Raw genomic sequence first — 19,273 nt, forward strand, 5'->3', positions numbered from 1 at the left:
GATTTGGGGAAAGGAGTAATAAAACGTTGAGTAGAATGAAAACTTCCATCAAATGTCTCAACTTCACAACTTTTTAGCAAAGAGACTGGGGGTGTGCAAGTAGAAGATCTCATATTAACCTTGAGTCTCACAGGGAACACTGCAGAGAGGGGGCAGAAGATTGGAGGAGCTAGAGGACCAGGAAATCTGCTGGGAGGGTGTGTCTCCTAGAAATGACAGGGAGACTTTACTCATGATAACTCAGTAAGACTTGCCCAAACAAGACCTGAACGAGGACAGCACCAATAAACATGCTAACATGATTGGAGAAAGTTCCATGGGGGCCTCACCTCCAGGCAAAGAACTCAGGGGGACTAAGAACTGCTGAGAGAAGGAGAATTAGTCTTTCTCAGGGATGAACCCCTAATTGATTATCCAATACTAAGTGGTCAGTCCTGAAATCATATACATGCAAACAATACTAAACGGACCCAGAAAGTTGCATTAACATATCGATGTATAATATATATAAACAGTTAATATAAAGAGGAGGTGAGGGACTTAAGGGGCCGGCAGGTAGAGTTGGACAGGGAATGGCGCGGGGGGGGGGCATTATGTAATTATATTATAATTTAAAGAATTTGAGCCTCAGTTTTGGTATTTATAAAAATAAAAAAATCACACAGATGTTACAAAGATCACAATGCAATGCAGAAATTTTTATCAAGAAGGTAGTATGAAAAACAAAATACCCCATCACTATAATTGGTTTGCAAACATAACAATAAGAATTTACAGTCAAAAAATAAGCAGACAAAATTGTAACATATCAGGTGCAACACAGGGCTGGATAAAGGTATTAACTGGGTGCAGCTGAGGGATTTTAAAATAAAAAAGGAGATGGAAGATACTTGGTTAGAGGCTGACAGAAAAGACAGAAAAGTAAACCATGAGCACAAAACACAGGTAAGTGGTGTGGAAAGCTGAAGGCTAATCGTCCCAGGGAAACGTGGATAGTACAGGCAGGAACACAGTTTAGATAAGAGTTACAGTGTGCTTACCAGTGTGACCTGACTGTGACCCCTGGGTTAGAGAGGAAGATCAGCGCAGTTCATTCACTCACTCAACCTTTGGAACTTGTTCATAAGGTACAAGAAGATTCGCATTTGGTTCTTAGTACTGGCAATAATGGTAGATAACATATGTCACCTGTCCTTAAAAAGCTTAAACTGTGTGCAGCTGGTAATTAGAAATAGATATGGTCGCTATCCACTCAGTGTCTCAGTACCTATTAAGTCTCTAGACACTGTTCTAGACCTTTGAGGAGCAAAAGAGAACAAAACATAAAGACACCCCACTCTCATGAGCACACATTCAGGAAGAAGTGTCAGAAGTGAGGAAGTGGTTAAGCATTTAGAGGCTAAAACTTCAAACTCAGACAGGGACTGAGAGGGTCAGTGAGTTCAGACTGACAGCTCAGGGAACACCTCCCTGAGATGAGACCTCAGTAACAAGAAGGATGTGGTTTATCGTGTGGGGATCTCTAAACAAAGCTTTCAGCCGGGCGGTGGTGGCGCACGCCTTTAATCCCAGCACTTGGGAGGCAGAGGCAGGTAGATCTCTGGGAGTTTGAGGCCAGCCTGGTCTACAAGAGCTAGTTCCGGGACAGGAACCAAAGCTACAGAGAAACCCTGTCTCGAAAAACCAAAAAAAAAAAAAAAAAAAAAAAAAAAAAAAAACCAAAAAAAACCAAGAAAACCCAAAGCATTCAGAAGAGCATATGCAAAGATTCTTTAGTGGATTTGTTTGGTATTCATGCAAAGGTGCTTGGGTAGACGTGAGTTTGGTGTCCATTAAAGAATGAACACTGCAGTAAGAACAGAAAGGGCAGAATCTCTTTCTATGATTAATTCATAAATAAGACAACTCATACCATAAGTGATTTGTATATTAGAAAACAGCTTGGTTTTTCCTCCCAAATTCCCCTTCAGTAGAAAGGAAAGAGCATTACCAGCCTGAAGTAGAGAAGAAAAGCATTACAACATCTGAAGGAAGGGACTGACGTGATCTCTTGTGACTCTGACAAGTAGGTCTTGAGAAGTATAAAACCGGAGCATGGACACTGTAGGAAAGAGTGGCTGAGAGGATAAAGCCTTACCAGGAACAAGAGACAAAGGAGGTTACTCCTAACACGTGTACGATCTAGCCCTGGGACCCTGTCTGGGGATATGCTCTTTCTTATATTGTTTGACATGATGAAATGGACCATAAGTGTTATGGGTTTGGGAAGATTATCCTGGGGCATCCAGGTAGACCCTCTGTAATCACAGAGATGCTTCTAAGGCAGGAGGGTGAGTGACACAAGAGGGGGCACAGAAATGTAAGTGCCCCCTAGAAACTCAAAATGGGAAGGGAAACGCAATCTTAGGAACTTCCATCAGGAATGAAATCCTCCTGACGCCTTGATTTAAGTTCACTTCAGAACCAGAAGAGCATTAAGTTTATCTTAAGCCTACCTAACAGTGTCTTCTGAAGAAGCCCAGCAGAAAATGAATGCAGTGCCAAAAGAGAGATAATAAAGGAGAAACTCTACTCAGAAGGAACCAGACACTGTAACTGAAACTGATATATTTGATCGTGACGTTATAGACAGAAGTTTTCTTGATGTGAGATTTCCCTCTCTATGGTGTGATTACCATTGATAAATAAAGGATCTGCTTTGGGCCTATAGCAGAGCTATAGGGGAACAGGCCTAGGCAGGGAAAACTAAGCCGAATGCTGGACGAAAGGAGGCAGAGTCAAGAGAAGCCATGGAGCCGCTGCCTGAGACAGATGTGATGAAACTTTGCTGGTAGGCCACGACCTCGTGGTGATGCACAGATTAATGGAGATGGGCTAAATTAAGATGTGAGAGTTAACCAAAAAGAAGCTATAGCTAATGGGCCAAGCAATGGTTTAAATAATACAGTTTCTGTGTGATTATTTTGGGGCTGAGCTGATGAGCAGCCGGGAACCAACAAGCGGCCTCCTCCAACACTTTCTTAGAAGGAGAGGACCCAGGTCCTAACCCATAAATATAATTGAGAAACGCAGAGTATGAATGGGGATGTTGTAGCTGAGTCAAAGAATACCGAGTCTGAGGTAACAAGGTTACTAAAACAAAAGGGTGGCTGGAGTAGGTAAGTGAAGCTGACAAGGAAGGTGTGGTGTCAACTGGAAAAGAATATCCTTGTAAGTGGGCAGAAGACAGATGTGAGAGAGAGCTTTCTGCACAAGGATCAAACATAATTTGGAAATGTCTGTGTAGAAGCAGATGAATGCCAGCCTCGTCCATGATTCAGGGGATAAAGGGTGTGGAACTGCTAAAAGGCGAAGGTGACTCTGGGAGGAAACCACACCATATCATCCCAGAGACAGTTTGGTGGCCAGTGACAAGGACAGTGTCTAGGACAGACGGAGTTTTCAAATGCCCACTGAACTGAGTGAGTGGTAGGAATAGAAGTCAAATTCTAAAACATTCAAGCTGATTGTCAACAGAGACTGAAGAGACTTGTCATTCTAGCAAAACCCCGTTCAGAGAATGAGGATGTGGAAGAAGAAGATGATGATAGCTCTATTTGGCCTAGAAAAGGCAAACGAGGTAGGAACCGAAGTCCAAGTAAGTGATGTGTGGTAAGAACTGGCCCAGGAGTGGTGGCTCACACCTATGATCGCTTACTTCTAAGGAAAAAGAAATATAAGTTAATTTCAAGGCCGCTTGGACAACACAGCAAGACTCTGCCTAAATAAACACGCCAAAAAAATCCTGGGTATCAGCATTAATATGAAAAACAAGAGGGAACAGATCCAAGTTCCCATAGGTTTTTGAGGTGGTTAATGTCATAAAGGTCAAGGAGTGGTTATTCATATGACAATAAAAGTCACACAGTGAGTAAGAGGATCAGGAGTGGAAAGGAAGACACTAAGCCAGGTGGCAAAGTCTTCAGTGACCAGATGGTCAGAAGATAAGAGCACTAACAAAGAACTCTTCAGCCTCAGAAAGGTTACATGTTAACCAAACGTAAGCTGTCATAAACAACTACAGTTTTAAAAAGTAATAGTCTACATGCAGAGCTGGGCAAAAGTTGGGCCCTCCGTATCTGTGACTCGGAGTTCAGCGCTTAACTTCTTTTTTTTTTTTTTTTTTTTTTTGATTTTTCGAGACAGGGTTTCTCCGTAGCTTTTGGTTCCTGTCCTGGAACTAGCTCTTGTAGACCAGGCTGGCCTCGAACTCACAGAGATCCGCCTGCCTCTGCCTCCCGAGTGCTGGGATTAAAGGCGTGCGCCACCACCGCCCGGCAGCGCTTAACTTCTTAGTGTGCATTTTATCCAGCAATGCATCAGGGCGAGAGGAGCTCACACAGCACAGGTTGAAGTCAAACACGGAAGGTACTTACAAATGATGGTTCCTGACATGGATGGTATCGTCTATTTAGTGCGATGGTGGCTAATGTGATGCATTATGTAGACAGCTTAGAGTAAAATCTGCCTTCATGATAGCAGCGCGTGTAATCTCTGAGGCGTTCACTTCAGGGGAACTGCAGACTACTTGCGTTTAGCCTGCTTTAGCTTTCACGTGTCCAGTTTCCCCACTTGACTTTAAGCTTATTCTACATTTGTGTTTCTGTGAAGACTAAAACTAGGCCTGACATAAAGGGAAACCTAGTATAAAATTTTGAGGGAGTTATTTTCTTTGTAACTATTCTCTCAAGACTCCTAAACATAAATTAAGTCCGGAGGCAGAAAGAGTTCAGGAATGTCTAGAAAGAACCACTTAGATGGTTGGTACTTGGTTGCCATCTAGAACGTGGATCTGGGAAGGTTCCATCACTGCAACTGGTAACCATGGCCAGTTTGCAGTGTGGATTATGCTGAATGACTTGCTTTCCTCGTGAAGCTGCAATTTTGGTGCCTACTTGATGGAAAGATCCTTCATGCTCAGCCCCCAGTGAAAACCTTGGCCCTGTGGCTGAAGCAGTCACCGACAGAAAGCACTGTGCATCTGCTGTAACCTTGGCCCTGTGGCTGAAGCAGTCACCAACACAAAGCCCTGTGCATCGTTGCGACCTTGCCCTGTGGCGGAAGCAGTCACCGACACAAAGCCCTGTGCTTCTACTATTACCAACGCCCTGCTGAGGACGTGGGTGTTTGGAGTAGATAACTCCGGGAGCCTATGCCTGATTTCTTTGAACCTTGCACCAAGTGACTTTTGTCATTACTGATCTTGCTTTGCATTCTTCTGCTAATAAGTCTTAGCTGTGGCTTTTCAGGGAGGCAGTGTCATAGCCAAAGAGGTTTATCTCAGATGGGATTATTGCTAATTGAGTACATTTTAGCTGTGAGCAGGACTTTATCTTGTGTCTGAGTCATCTTAAGAAGCCATTACACTCGGGCTCTTTGAAATCCTCAATACACACAGTTTACTCTTACCTAGAAACTACTAATAAACATCATAATAGTATTAGAATTTTACCCTAAAAATTTCTGATTATATCCCTATGTTTATAGGTTTTATATAGCAGTTAGGGTCTGGTTTTCTATATCAACTCTTTGGGACAAGAGAAAGATACTTGTATTAGCTAATTTTGGTTGGTTTCATATCCAAGAAGAGGGAACCAAACTGTAGAATTGTGTCCATTGGATGCCCTATGACCACATCTGTAGGGCAAATACTTGATTGATAATTGATATAGGAAGATTTGGCCCACTGTGAGAGGCACCATCCCTAGGCAGGTGGGTCTGGGCTGTGTAGGAAAAGTATGTGAGGTAGAAGCAAGCCAGTAAGCAACTTTCCACCACGGCTTCTGTTCCTGTTCCTACCATGTCTTCCCTCAGTGATAAACTATAACCTGAAATATGAAGGAAATCCTTTCTTCCATATGTTGCGTTTTATCAATGTATCTAGAACAACACGAAAGTCACACAGCACCTCTTCAAAAGGCTTAGGATACTTTCCCTTCATCCTCATCCTATAGGTATTTGGGGGCAAGAAAATGCTTAAGGATGAAAAAAGCTTGTATGGGAAGCAATTGTGACAATGTCTGGTACATATTGCTGTACATGTGAGATTATCACAACTTCACATGCAAACTCTTTATTTGTGTGTATGTGTCTCTGTATGTACCCCCCCCCCTTCTCTTTCTCTCTCTCATTGTGGCTTGAATTCAATATTGATAGCACTAACTCTGTATAGCAGTCAGGGTACATTTTCTGAAATATAAAAATTTCAAGTCTTTAAGGAATTATAACCTATAAACTAGAATAAATAAACTACAGTGTTAAAGATGCAGCTTTCTGGTGGTGTGTGCTTAGCACGCACACAAGCCCTGAGTGGATGCCTGCACCGAAACAGGACAACAACAAAAACCCAATGAGACAGAACTATGTTCATATCAAAGTAAATTTACAAATTAAATTTAAAAAATGAATCCAACATAAAAGTTTAGCATAAATGTTTCTTCCTGTGCAAGAATATAAGAATGAAATCTTTTTAAAGAAGAATAAAATCTAAAACAAAAAGCTGTCATTTGGTGATTCAAGAATTATTTCTGTTATGACCTGCGTGGTACGCTTGTATCCTCAGCACACAGGAGGATCACGGATTCAAGGTTATCCTCAACTACACAGGGAGTTAGAGGCCAAGATACTTGAGCCCTTGTGTCAAAACCACCAGCAACAATAATGACAAGGACAAAAAGGGGAGTGGAGATGTGAAACCAAAGGAGCCATGCAAGAAGAAATGTAAGCAGAAGAAGACGTAGATGGTCTAAGATAACCAGTCTTCAGTTCAAGTCAGAAAACTGTTTTCCTACCTAAATCTATTTTTATATTGAATGTACAAAGACACACTTTCCACGGCACCTTTCCAGTTCTCCATACTTCATAAAACATCTCCTATGGATGGGTGAATTATAAGAGTGCTGCAAGATCAAATGGTTGAGCACTCTCCCAGGCTCCGAGGCCTGGAACAGTTCAGGTAAGTTTGCATGGAACCTTAGAAAAAAGGAAGTGCTCCAGGAAATAGAGATAAAATAAAATTCCTGTCATATGAGCTTTTAAAAGGCTTCCAAACAACTAGCATGCAACCAGAAAAACTAAATAGTTATGTAATTCTTTCAAGTTTTACATTTTTCAGCCATTCAGCACAGAGGAATAATGGCATATGCCAAATCATCATAATAAATAAGCCATTGCTACTTTTTATTATTGTAACTATTGGGGACTTTGACCCTGCCAGGATGTAAGGAGCATTAAAAATGTCACGCAATGTAGCCATCTCCCATTTTTAGATGGCAAAGATCACGACAAGGAAAGATGTCTATGGAGACCATAGATCACAGATGCGTAACTCATAAGGATAATACTGAAGCTGAGACAAGAAGGTGTGTCTGCTAAGCAACAAGGGGAGCCTATGAAGTCACAATCCAGATGTCAAATTATAAACAACCTTCCTTTGAAAACAGGAGAACTCCAGTCTAGCTTTATCTCCCCATTACTACCGTCTCCAAGGAAATCCTAAACTGATGAATTATTTCTTTTCTAGGGGACAGAAGGAGGAGATAAATTTGAAAGTATTGTAGTAAGAAATTCAAAACTCACCATTGTAAACACACTGACCACTGGTTTCTTTTCTTTCTTCTCCTTTTTACTGAAAATACAGAAGAATAATTACATAAAACTTTAAAAATTATGTCAAACCTTAAATTAGTAAATCAATTTACAGAGATTTTGCTAAACGACAAGACAAAATTCATGTCTATATTAGTCAATAAAAACTTAATAGTATGACATGAGATTTAAATGTAAATATGTCTGCATATATCTTAGAAGCCAGCATGGCTACTGGTAAAAGCTGGGATCCTTGTACCTTAGACATTTATTAATTTTCCACGATGTGTATACACACACACACACACACACACACACACACAAACAGTAATGCTTTACTTTTTTATTCCAATTACAAAATTCTTCGTGCTTTTAGTATTGATTGCCTTGATTGTCACCTGAGTAAATTGTATCACTAGGCATCCTATCTATCGATTGAATATTATTCTTTCCTAATAGAGCAAAGCGATGATCAGATACTGAGCACACCAGCCTGAGAAACAGAATAATTAAATCAGCCTCAGAGGAAATCTGATTGAGAAAGGGTAATGTGCAGCACTAAGTGAGCCATTATGGGAAGACATGGGGTCTAGAAACAATGCTCTGTAAACAGGCAGAAAGCTGTCCTCAGACATAAAGGTTCAACCCAGATTCAGATGACTCCCTAACTCATTTTCAGTACACGTAACTGCCACCTAGGATGAAAAGTAAACTCACCATACAGTTTCATTATTTCTATTGTAGAAACACTGTTAGAATGGAAAGCCTTACTTTTACATGCATTTTTAAGTTCAAAAAGTAAATTTGTCTTCTCTCTTTGTTTGACAAAATGGTGTTCAAAAGAAAAACTCAGTACCTTTCGCAATCGCTCTCCACTTTATTTTTCAGACACTCGCTGAATTTGGATCTTAGACTAATCAGCAATAATCAACAGTCTAATTTGCTTAGACTGCGGGTCCTCAACCTTGGGATCCCAGGCACAGATGACAAGCCTAGCTTTTTTTAATGTGGGTTTTTGTAGCTAGAACTCGAGTCCTTACACTTGTATGGCAAGCATTTTACAGACGGAACCATCATCCCAGTGCTAAAAAAAAAAAAAAAAAATCTTCCTAAAGGGAAAGGTCAGAGGTCATTTGCATTTCATTTGAGTTAGATGTCCATGGACGGACTACACATAAATATCTTCATGTTTGATTTCACCCCATTCTCTCTACAGGCATATTCAGTATCCCGGAACCCAGAAAGAGACGAGAACAATAACCATAAACAGCCCAGTTTTAATTCCATGCCTTTTTTGCTCCCGTTCTCTGAAATCGATGCTATTTGGGGATGTTATACTAATATCCCAGGCACTGAGTAAGCATCCCCCACACAATGTGTAAACAATTCTGAGGAAGGCAAACTTTTTTCTCTCAGGGAGGAGAAGATTGCAGAAGAATGAAATCCCACAGTGGGAACAAAACCCAAAACTTAAACTTCCGAGTTACAGGGCTGAGCTCCACACTGTAAGATACTCTCAGACTTTTAGGATATTGTACGGTTTTACAGCAGTTCTCAGCCCTAGACTATTCTCCACCCCCATCAGCACAGTCTTTACAGAGGTATCAACCATTATTTTAGAGCACTTGTATAGAGTGCGCAGGGCCTTGGTTTTGAACAATACTGTGAAACAAACAAAAAACAACAAATAACTATTTGTGAAGAATGTGTGTAAATGCATATAATCCAGGTAGTACTATTATTAGTTCTCCATTTTCTATCAACAAAACTGTCAAGGTTAGTATATAATTGACCTAGATTCATAAATTGCTAATATTCAACTATTTATCCATATAAAGTGTTTGTGTTATAAATTGTTAAGATTCTGCAAAACTATTAAGCTGAAAATATTAGAAATATTAGTAGAATATTCAGACATTCCACTATCATTACCATACCTAAGAAACTTAACCTCAATGCTGAGATGACTTTGAATCCAACCCACAAAGTTCTCGAGTGTGCTCTCTGTCTTCACTGAACTCCGACTTAGCGCTCACACAACACATTTCTTTAGTATCTCTTAAATAGAATCCCCCTTTTGTTGTGACACTGGTTTTTCTTAAGGGACAGCTGTACTGTGGTTGTATGTGCTTCAGACTGAGTCCAGATAGAGGTGAGCGCTGAGTAATGGAATTCGCAAACTGGATATGTCACTAGGAGAGCTTGTCTCTGATCTCCCTTCTGATGGGCTGAAGAGGAAGAGTCATGACCAGCGCACTTCAGTGTGTTTGGTGGGTTCATCAGGCAGTCAGTTCTCGGTCTAAGAGGGTATCTGATGACATTCTAGGGTGTGTGTTAAGGGATGCTTGGGATCTGCTTGGCTAAGACAGTTGTGGGAATGATAGGCAGGCAGACAATGAGGGTACTATAGGGGCTGAAGACTGCCTAGGATAATTTGTGAGCAGGTTCTAGACCAGCAACATTCCTACCTCTCCCCATCCTTGGATTTCTAATCAGTTAATCAGCCTTCGGAGAATTCTGAATGCAAGACATAGCTTCTTTCTTTCTGTGGTAATACAACCACTTTATATAAAAACAGCTATTGGCAGCTAAACAAAATGTAACGTTTGCCTCTCTTTCTTTTGCCACAAACAGGGGATTTCTACAGAGTTTCTTTATCAGAAGCAAAATAATGGACCACGGCAGAGACCCAAGCAGCATATGGCACAGGTGCACGAGTGATCCAAAGTGCTCATAAAGCTGAGGTTATAAAACTAAAAGGGTGTGAGTGGTGCCAGCCTGGAGGCTGAACAGGAGCCTCCTTCGTCACACACACCTGAAGGGCTGCTCCAAACAGAGGAGTTCCATCCAGGGACTGGTTTATGTTTCTGGAGGTTGAAATACCAACCACTAATCATTTAGGGCAGTCCCGGAGGCTACAAACTAATTGCTCAAATGTACAAGACATGTTAAGTATGAAAGTGAAACAATCCTGCTACCTCTTTTTGCCCATCTTCGAGTTCTTGTCTGCTCTTCCGTTCAGGTCCTCTTCAAGCTCCATCACAACCTGGGGAGAAAACACAGTTCATCAGCCAAATACATGCCCGCGGGGCTCCAGAGCCTAGGCTGACCTCACTGCCCAGCTGGAGCCCAGCGGTGAGGAGGAGCCCCGCCCTGATGTTCCTGGTTTGGGTCTGGAGTAACTCAGCCCCGGATCCGGGGAATTCTAGAGTCACTCACGTGGACCGTGTTATGGACTCTGAATCCTGCCGCCCCTCCTGCCCGGTCCCCTCGGCCCCAGTGCGCTCCTCCATCCGCCCGCGGCTTGGAGCCGGGCAGCAGGATCCACCGCCCCGGGCTGGCGCCGAAACACCGCCGGGGGGGGGGGGGGGGGGGTGGCTTCCGGAGCGACTTGGAGATGTGGCCACTTGTTCCCAACGGACTTTCGAGGCCCATACCCACCCCCCGGACCAGGCTCAGGCATCCAGAGCAAGGAACCCTTTCTGGGAACTGCCTACCTCTCGAGTCTCTACCTCCGCTTTCCTTCGCAAAGTCCGCCAAGACGTGGAATTTGTAAGATGCGACCCTGAGTGTAGTGGAGCCTGGGAAGATGGGGACAGCGGCTCCTGGAAACCGCTGCCTGAGTGTGCTCGGGCTTTCTGAGGACAGGAGAGTACATTTGGTGTGCTCAAGCTACGCCCAGACACAGTCCCGCCCAGTCAGCGAGCATGACCAGGAGGTTAACTAGCTCCTGGCCCAGCTTGACTCAAGGATTATTGCAGGAGAAATTGCGAAACAGGTTGGATTTCTAGACGAAATGCGCAGCCTGGGCTCCCCTCACAAAGGTCGAGTTGACAAACTCATATCTCAGGAATCAACAGAGACACACTTATAAGAGTCGCTTCTCTACATGGGCACACACGCACCCATATAAGGAGTTAGTTGTGTACAGATCTGCACTTGGCTCTCTGCACGAGGAAACTTAAAGGACACCTTCTATGCTTAACATCCGATAGTCAATTAAACAATGCAGACCCTGCCCAGTCACTAAAATTTCCCTTCCTTGGAAAGAATCCCTGTGCGGAAGATGTTCTTTAGTATATTTCATAGTTTCTCAGGTACACCTGTTTATCTTTTATCAAAAAACAAAACCAACCAGAAACAAAGAGGAAGATTTCCAGTATATAAATGGATCATTACGGTGTAGCAATGGTATTTGAAATTATGTGAAAATTTGAGCTTTTAACTATCAAATCAATGTTCGTGTTCCTCCAGGGCATTTGAAATTCTTACAGTTCAGTTGGATTACTAAACATAATTTTAACACATTACTTTAGTCGCTATTTCTCTCTGTGTTCACCTTTTATATTTGTTCTGAGATCTTTTTTCAAACTGGCCAGTAAGTAAAAGCAATCTTCCTAATTCAAATTCACAGAGCAGTTTTCACTCCTCTGTTTCATTCTTTTGTAAAACCTAAGGAAAGTGGTTGTTTTGTAAGCCCTAACTTTCATTATCTAACTTGTACCCTTGCCTCTGGACTTGCTTCAACCATTGAGAAAAAGAAAACCCTGCCATTGTTGCTGCAGAGTGTGAAAGTGTTATTTCTTCCTTTAATATATTTCAAAGCCATTTTTTTTTCCACTTTTTTACCCAAAAACGTCCTTGCTTTGACTCTTTTGGGAGGGTACATGTAACTGATTTAAAAAAAAAAAACTAATATTGTTATAGACCTTCTAGCAGTTCACTGGTTGTTTTGTTCGTCTTGGTTTGGGTTTGTTTGTTTTAGGTGGGGGAGGGTTGTTTTTCTCTTTTCTAATTGGCTGTTCTCATGTACAGCACCTGTAGTCTACCTAGGGCAAACATATGTAAATCCTCACATTCATCTAAGCATTCCCAGTCTCGCTGGTGCTTTTGCTGTCTCACTAGAGGCTGCACTTCTCCTATGTTTGTCCTGTACACACTTGAAGGGACAAGAGTAACTAACATTTTTTTTTTTTAGCACTGGTCACATATGAGAAACTGCACCAAGCACATCAACAGGATAAACTCATTTAATCCTCACATGAACTGATGGAGTTGTTGTTATTCCTGCTGTTCTCAGTTCCCGGGGAGAAGCAGGTCTACAGCATTTGTCAAAAAGCATCAGACCCAGGGCTTGAAGGTGCTGTGACAACTATCCTTCTTTTTTCTTTCCCTCCTTATTTTTTGTCTCAATATAGATTTCCAAATTGGCTTTGAACTTGCAGTATCCCAGTTTGAGTCACTGGAATGCTTGGCGTACAGGCATGTACCACCCCACACCTTCACCCTTATAGCTAGGACATTTTTGCCCTTCCAGTTTGAATCTCATGAAACTTTTCACCTTAGGACTCGGCTTTGGAAATGCTATAACAGCCTCTTACATCCCATCTAAGAATTTATTAGGTTTTAAGGACGGTAGCACAGTCGTCTTTCTACTCTTCTGCCTCACCTCCTTAGACCATCTCCTCCAACACATCTATGCTCATTCCATTTCAGCCAGTGCACTGTACCTCTTGCTTTTCCTACATGTGAACTCCCTGTGTTGAAGACCTGGACCCAATGCAGTAGGATTTAGAGGCTGGGCTTTGGAGAGTGGTTGGGCCATGGAGCTCTGACCTAAAGAGTGGATTGATCCAGTGGTGAATTACTACTCTACTGGGCTATTGGGGTTTCACTGAAATTTAGACGGTGGAACTTAGTTCCAGGAAGGTGGTCTATCCTCATAATTATGTTTTTCCTAGTCTCCCTTCATTGCCTCCCTTTGTTTCCTGAGGGCCATGATGTGAACAGCTGTGCTGTACCACATAATCCTAGCCATGATGCTCTTCAGCCTGGCCTGTGAACTGACATCTTGAAAATCATGAATCAAAATAAACCCTTTCTGCTTTGAATGTTTCTCTGGGATATTTCATGACAGCAATGTAAAACTAACATGTGTTCTCCTAAGATTTCTAATTATTCAAGTTCTTCTCATGACTCTCTTGTGAATTGTGTCTCTTTCCTTGATTTCTATAAGAATTAATTTCCTCTTCTCCTAGCTCTTCTATTTCTACTTTGAGTTCAAATTTAATATATTCTGAAAGAGGAGCAAAGTTCACCTTGATGAACTTACTTGACTTGAGAGTAAAAGACTATCACAAGATCCCAGTGCAAAGCAGATGATTCACTTGTGCTAACAATAAAGGATTCACAATATTACAGTGTCCACCCATTTCTATGTAACTGACTTTTATCCGTGAAAGACATTCGACTATCTAAGTGACAAGGACATTGAATGACTGTACCCTAACTCACATCACCATCATATTGCTTTTAAAATCCTGCATTAGAAAAATCCAAACTTTTTTTTATTGATATTTATTGAGCTTTACATTTTTCTCTGCTCCCCCCTCTACCTCTCCCTTCCCCACTTCAACCCTCCCCCAAGGTCCCCATGCTCCCAATTTACTCAGAAGATCTTCTCTTTTTCTACTTTCTACTTCCCATGTAGGTTAGATCTATGTAAGTCTCTCTTAGTGTCCTCATTGTTGTCTAAGTTCTCTGGGATTGTGGTTTGTAGGCTGGCTTTCTTTGCTTTATGTTTAAAAACTACCTATGAGTGAGTACGTGTGATAATTGTCTTTCTGTGTCTGGGTTACCTCACTCAAAATAATGTTTTCTAGCTCCATCCATTTTCCTGCAAAATTCAAGCTGTCATTATTTTTTTCTGCTGTGTAGTACTCCATAGTGTAAATGTACCACATTTTTCTTATCATTCTTCAATCGACGGGCATTTAGATTGTTTCCAGGTTCTGGCTCTGACAAACAAAGCTGCTATGAACAGAGTTGAGCACATGTCCTTGTGGCACGATTGAGCATCCTTTGGATATATACCCCAAAGTGGTATTACTGGGTCTTGAGGAAGGATGTTTCCTAATTTTCTGAGAAATCGCCAAACTGACATCCAAAGGGACTGTACCAGCTTGCATTCCCACCAACAATGCAGAAGTGTTTCCATTTCCCCACAACCTCTCCAGCATAAGTTGTCATCAGTGTTTTTGATTTTGGCCATTCTTACAAGTGTAAGATGGAATCTCAGAGTTGTTTTGATTTGTATTTCTGTGATGACTAAGGATGTTGAACATTTCCTTAAGTATCTTTCAGCCATTTTAGATTCATCTGTTGAGAGTTTTCTGGTTAGGTCTATACTCCATTTTTTTTTTATTGGATTATGTGATCTTTTGGTGTCTAATTTCTTGAGTTCTTTGTATATTTTGAAGATCAGTCCTCTGTCTGCTGTGGGGTTAGTGAAGATCTTTTCCTACTCTGTGGGCTGTCGTTTTGTCTTGTTGACCATGTCCTTTGCTTTACAGAAAAATCCAAACTCTTGTCTGGGCAAGATTTCCCATTGGGCAAAGGTACTTCCCACCCAGCTGACAACATGAGTGGAATTCCCAGAACACGCAGGGTAGAAGAGAACAACTCCTGCAGGCTGTTCTCTGACCTCTCTATGTATGCTCACAAACAAACAAATAAATTTGGATTTTTTTTAGTTTAAAGAAAAATCTAAACTTTTAAATTTGGTAATTTCCAAAGAGGTTGTCTTACTCTCATTGGGCCTATAAAGCAGCAGTCACAACTCAAGTAAGACGGTGATAATTGTAAAGTAACTTAATTTAAAGTTGAAAGATTCATAAAATATTCTAGGCAGAGATGATTTCCACCCTTCATCCACTCCTAGTTAGCTTTGTTTTTAATTTGGTAAATACCAGAATTTTATCTGAGGATGGGTTTTTTTGTTATTTGTGGCTCACATAAAGATTGCATATATTATTAAAATACCATGTGCTGAGGGCGCAGCATTAGCAACAGCTTACTGAAGTTGGTCTAGTAGGTTAGCTGCCTGCATTAGCTTTAGCTTTGTGAAGTTTCTGTCACCAAACATCTCCTCGAAGATCCTCTAGTATTATCTTTCAAACTCCACTAGGAAATCATCCCCCTGAGGAAGGCACTATCTTCTGTACCTACTATAAGACTTTTAAGACACTGGTAGAACAAAAGAGTAAGTTTGGATGGGGCTGAGAATGAAGTGGGCTAAGGAAGGTTTAATTCCAGTTTCATCACTTGATAGCTCTGGACAAGTTACCCAGCCTCTAGGTGTGTGGATTTCAACATTGCTAAACCAGAGGCAAATGGATAAGAATAATACAAAGACTCAAATATAACTGGGAAAAAATAAAAATAGGCAATGCATATATAAAAGGAATTAGTACACTAAAAATTAAAAAGTTGAATACTGAAATATTCATGATAGCTACAGAGAAGCACAAATTAAAGCACAAATGTATTTTGAAAAAGTGTGGCTATAGAATGTTCATAAAAGTAGAATAAGATGGCATTAAGATGAATAAAGAAACAATGTAGCCAAATATATATCTTAAATATGTTTGATCCATTAATTCAATTTGAGGAAATTTATCTTAAGTGATTAGAAGTAAAAGATTAAGGATAAAGCACAGATACGTCTATTTCTGCCTTATTTTCTTCTGTTAAAAATGAGAAGTGGCATCAATATTTAACCACATGTGCAAGGCTGAGAAAATAACAATCTCTCTTTTAAACTTTGTTCTTTTGTTATGTATGGGCGTTAGTATATGGTGTCTGTGGAAGAGAGCGTGCATTACGAAAGCCAGAGGGCACTTATATTGTTGGTATTCTCTTTCAAGTTTTCCAGAGGCTCCGGGGATTGAACTTGTGTTGCCAGGCTGGCATGACAAGTGCCCCGATGTGATGAGCCACCTTGCCTTCATCTGATACGGTCTGTTAAAGAGAGTAGGAATATAAACATCACTTATAGAGTTTGTAATAACACCGGAAAATACCCATGCTAATGCTGCCAGGAAAAGGGCGAGGAGAAATTGTGACAGCGTAATAATATGAACTATGTGAAGTGAGCCAGTCTCTGCAAAACTAGAAATAAACACACTGAAACATCAAAGGCTCTTCCTTTCTAGTGGTGGAAATTAGATGACGCTTTCAAAATTTAAACTTCTTGTATTTTGAAGTTTTCCTGCACTAAAAGTGTATTTTTTTTTCGTAGTGGAAATGGTAAAGATGATTTTTTATAAAGCACACGGAGAAGGCAGGGGGCCAGAATCCTACCCGTTGTTTCTCAATGCAGTTTGCTCGTTATTAAGAACCACTCATATCTGGAGAAGGCCAAAATGAACAGGCTAAACTAAAACAAGTGACACAGAATTCCGAGGATTCTTTTTCCTAGAAATTTTCATGCACATTTTTCTCATCATATTTCTAATAAAAGGAAGGGAAAGGGACAGAGCTAAAGAGAACTGTGTAGCATGTGAAACAGGATGACCGAGGTGGCTAGATGCCCACTGCTTTTGCCCATCAACTGCTTATATAACTTGGATGCTTTTTTTTCCCCTAACTGATAATTTCCTCAAAGATTTAAGGAGAAGACCAAAGACCTGATTGTAACTTCCCAGAGTAAACACTGGATATATCTACTTGACGAAGATTAAAGCAGGGAAGTGCCTTAAGGAATTAATTGCCATACCTTGGAAGAGTTTAAGTTCCTAGAAGTTGGCATTGTACCCCTTTTACGCTGACTGAAAGCCCAGCATGAGCAGCTAAGTGAATGTGGAAATCAATCTCCACTAATGGCATTACTTTCCATCTTAAAATATGTCCAAGCAAACAGAAGAACTTTAGCGGGAAGCCGTTTCCTTATTGATCCTTCACTTAAAATCATTGATTTCTGTATAGTGGGGACTTTGTTAGGTGTTGATGACACAGACAGGCACAAATGCCCTCAGGCTCTGGTGAGGTGAGGAATTTAGGGTTTAAAATCATTAGGATAATGTTAGCACCTGGGCCAAGAGTTTGGTTTTTGCAAATCAAACTGAATTTACTCATCTAATTTACTATCCATTTAATTTACTATCCATTTCAGAGTAAATATTCAAAGGAACTCTGCCTGTTGATGCCAGTGATGTCTGTCAAGGAATAAGACCGTGTGTGTGTGTGTGTGTGTGTGTGTACATGTGTGTGTGTGTATACATGTGTGTGTGTGTGTGTACGTGTGTGTGTGTACATGTGTATGTGTGTGTGTGTGTGTACATGTGTATGTGTGTGTGTTTTCAGAGTCTACAGAGTTGAGTGATGCCAATAGTAAAACTTGACTTTTAGTAAAACTTTCTAAAAGGTTGCAGACAAAAGACATTCTAACATGCTAGTAGGCAATATGGATGTCAGCATCAAACTGAATTCAAGAGTCTTGGGTCTTTGGATGGCTCAAACTCCTTGGTTCCATTGACCCTTATCCTTTAGTTTCCAGAGTAGTTGAAGCAACTGGCAACAGAGTAGCTAAGTTATGACTCTCAAACACTGGAAAACTTACTTTTCCTGAGATTCAGATTTCTCATTTGTAAACTAATGTACTGAATGAAAAGCAGTTCTTTAGTAATTGAAGAGTTAAATTTGCAGGTGGTTGTGTTGTTACCATTGTGAATATTCTAGGGAGTACTTTAATTAAGATTTTCAACTCAAAATGAGATGTGAGTTGGGCATGGTTGTGAACATTTATAACACTTAGGAGGTAAACTCAAGATCAAGAGTTCAAATCCAGCTGGGCATGGTGTTGGCACACAACTTTAATCCCAGCACTTGGGAGACAGAGGCAGGTGGATCTCTGTGAGTTTGAGGCCAGCCTGGTCTACAGAGATAGTTCCAGGACAGCCAAGGCTTCACAGTGAAACCCTGTCTCGAAAAAAAAAAAAAATTCTCAAAGCCAGCTTGGGATACATAGCAGAATCATGTTTCAAAAGTCATGACTAATAAAATAGTATACAGAGTTTTCTTACCCCTTACCAAATTTGTTCTCAAGATGACTGTTAAAGGGACTTTTTTAGATTTCAATTACCATTCAGTTGTAGCAATCCTAGTGAATAGCCATTTCATTCTTATCTCAGTTTATAGCCAAACCTTTTACCCTTAGGCATCATCATTAAGAAATTCCTGATGTAAATATAACATTATCTTTAAAAGTTATATTTTTACTCCTGGCAGCCATCATAAAAACATCATTTCCTGTTTAGTTTTTCAATTGCTTTATGATTCATAGACTTTGAACCTGCCTAATCTCAAATGAACTTTCTCTTGAGAGTAAGGTCAAATCAGTTCAGTGAGCCAGTGTTTGTGCGTTTATATTTTTCCAGGTTTTTATTATTTAAGATGATATATTTATTTAAAATATGCTTCCATAAGTAACAAACATTGTTCTAGGATATAGATTCATTATTGGTTACATCTCATTTTATGATTGCAATGCGTTAGTAAGCACTGTTCTGAAAAGGTTTGTATGAGGCGCGCAGTCATTCGCTCCACAGCGCTAACCGCTGAGTAAGCACCTCCTAGGTTTTTTTTATGCTGTCCTAGACTGCACGGCAGTGAATGAAAGCAAACGCAAACCTCAGCTTGGCTCTCTTGGTTTTTGCATCTGGGCCATCAGACCGAAGCTTAATAAGTGATCAGTGTGTTCAAAGGTGGAAAGTGCTCTGGAGACAAGGAGGAGGGGGAAGGAGTCTGGCCGCAGTCGGGAGGTAGGATGTCAAAGGTCAATAGTAAGGACAGGGAAGACCTCGCTGAA

At 40.8% G+C, this 19,273-nt stretch overlaps 1 protein-coding gene across 1 annotated transcript in view; it reads right to left on the minus strand.

Moving 5' to 3' along the window:
* Nucleotides 1-11,249, minus strand: part of LOC121434724 (ATP-dependent translocase ABCB1) — a 78,096-nt gene extending 66,847 nt beyond the window's left edge. Inside the window, exons 1-3 of the mRNA XM_041633644.1 lie at nucleotides 11,124-11,249; nucleotides 10,605-10,672; nucleotides 7,618-7,666 (exon numbers count right to left, since the gene is read on the minus strand). Of these exons, the coding sequence (XP_041489578.1) occupies nucleotides 7,618-7,666; nucleotides 10,605-10,666 (111 nt within the window). The 5' untranslated portion in view covers nucleotides 10,667-10,672; nucleotides 11,124-11,249. The remainder of the gene's footprint in view (nucleotides 1-7,617; nucleotides 7,667-10,604; nucleotides 10,673-11,123) is intronic.
* Between the last annotated feature and the right edge of the window lie 8,024 nt (nucleotides 11,250-19,273).

Source organism: Microtus oregoni, unplaced genomic scaffold, assembly GCF_018167655.1.
Source record: "Microtus oregoni isolate MIOR12 unplaced genomic scaffold, Mior012 000044F_ref0000062, whole genome shotgun sequence".
In the NCBI taxonomy this organism is placed as follows: domain Eukaryota; kingdom Metazoa; phylum Chordata; class Mammalia; order Rodentia; family Cricetidae; genus Microtus; species Microtus oregoni.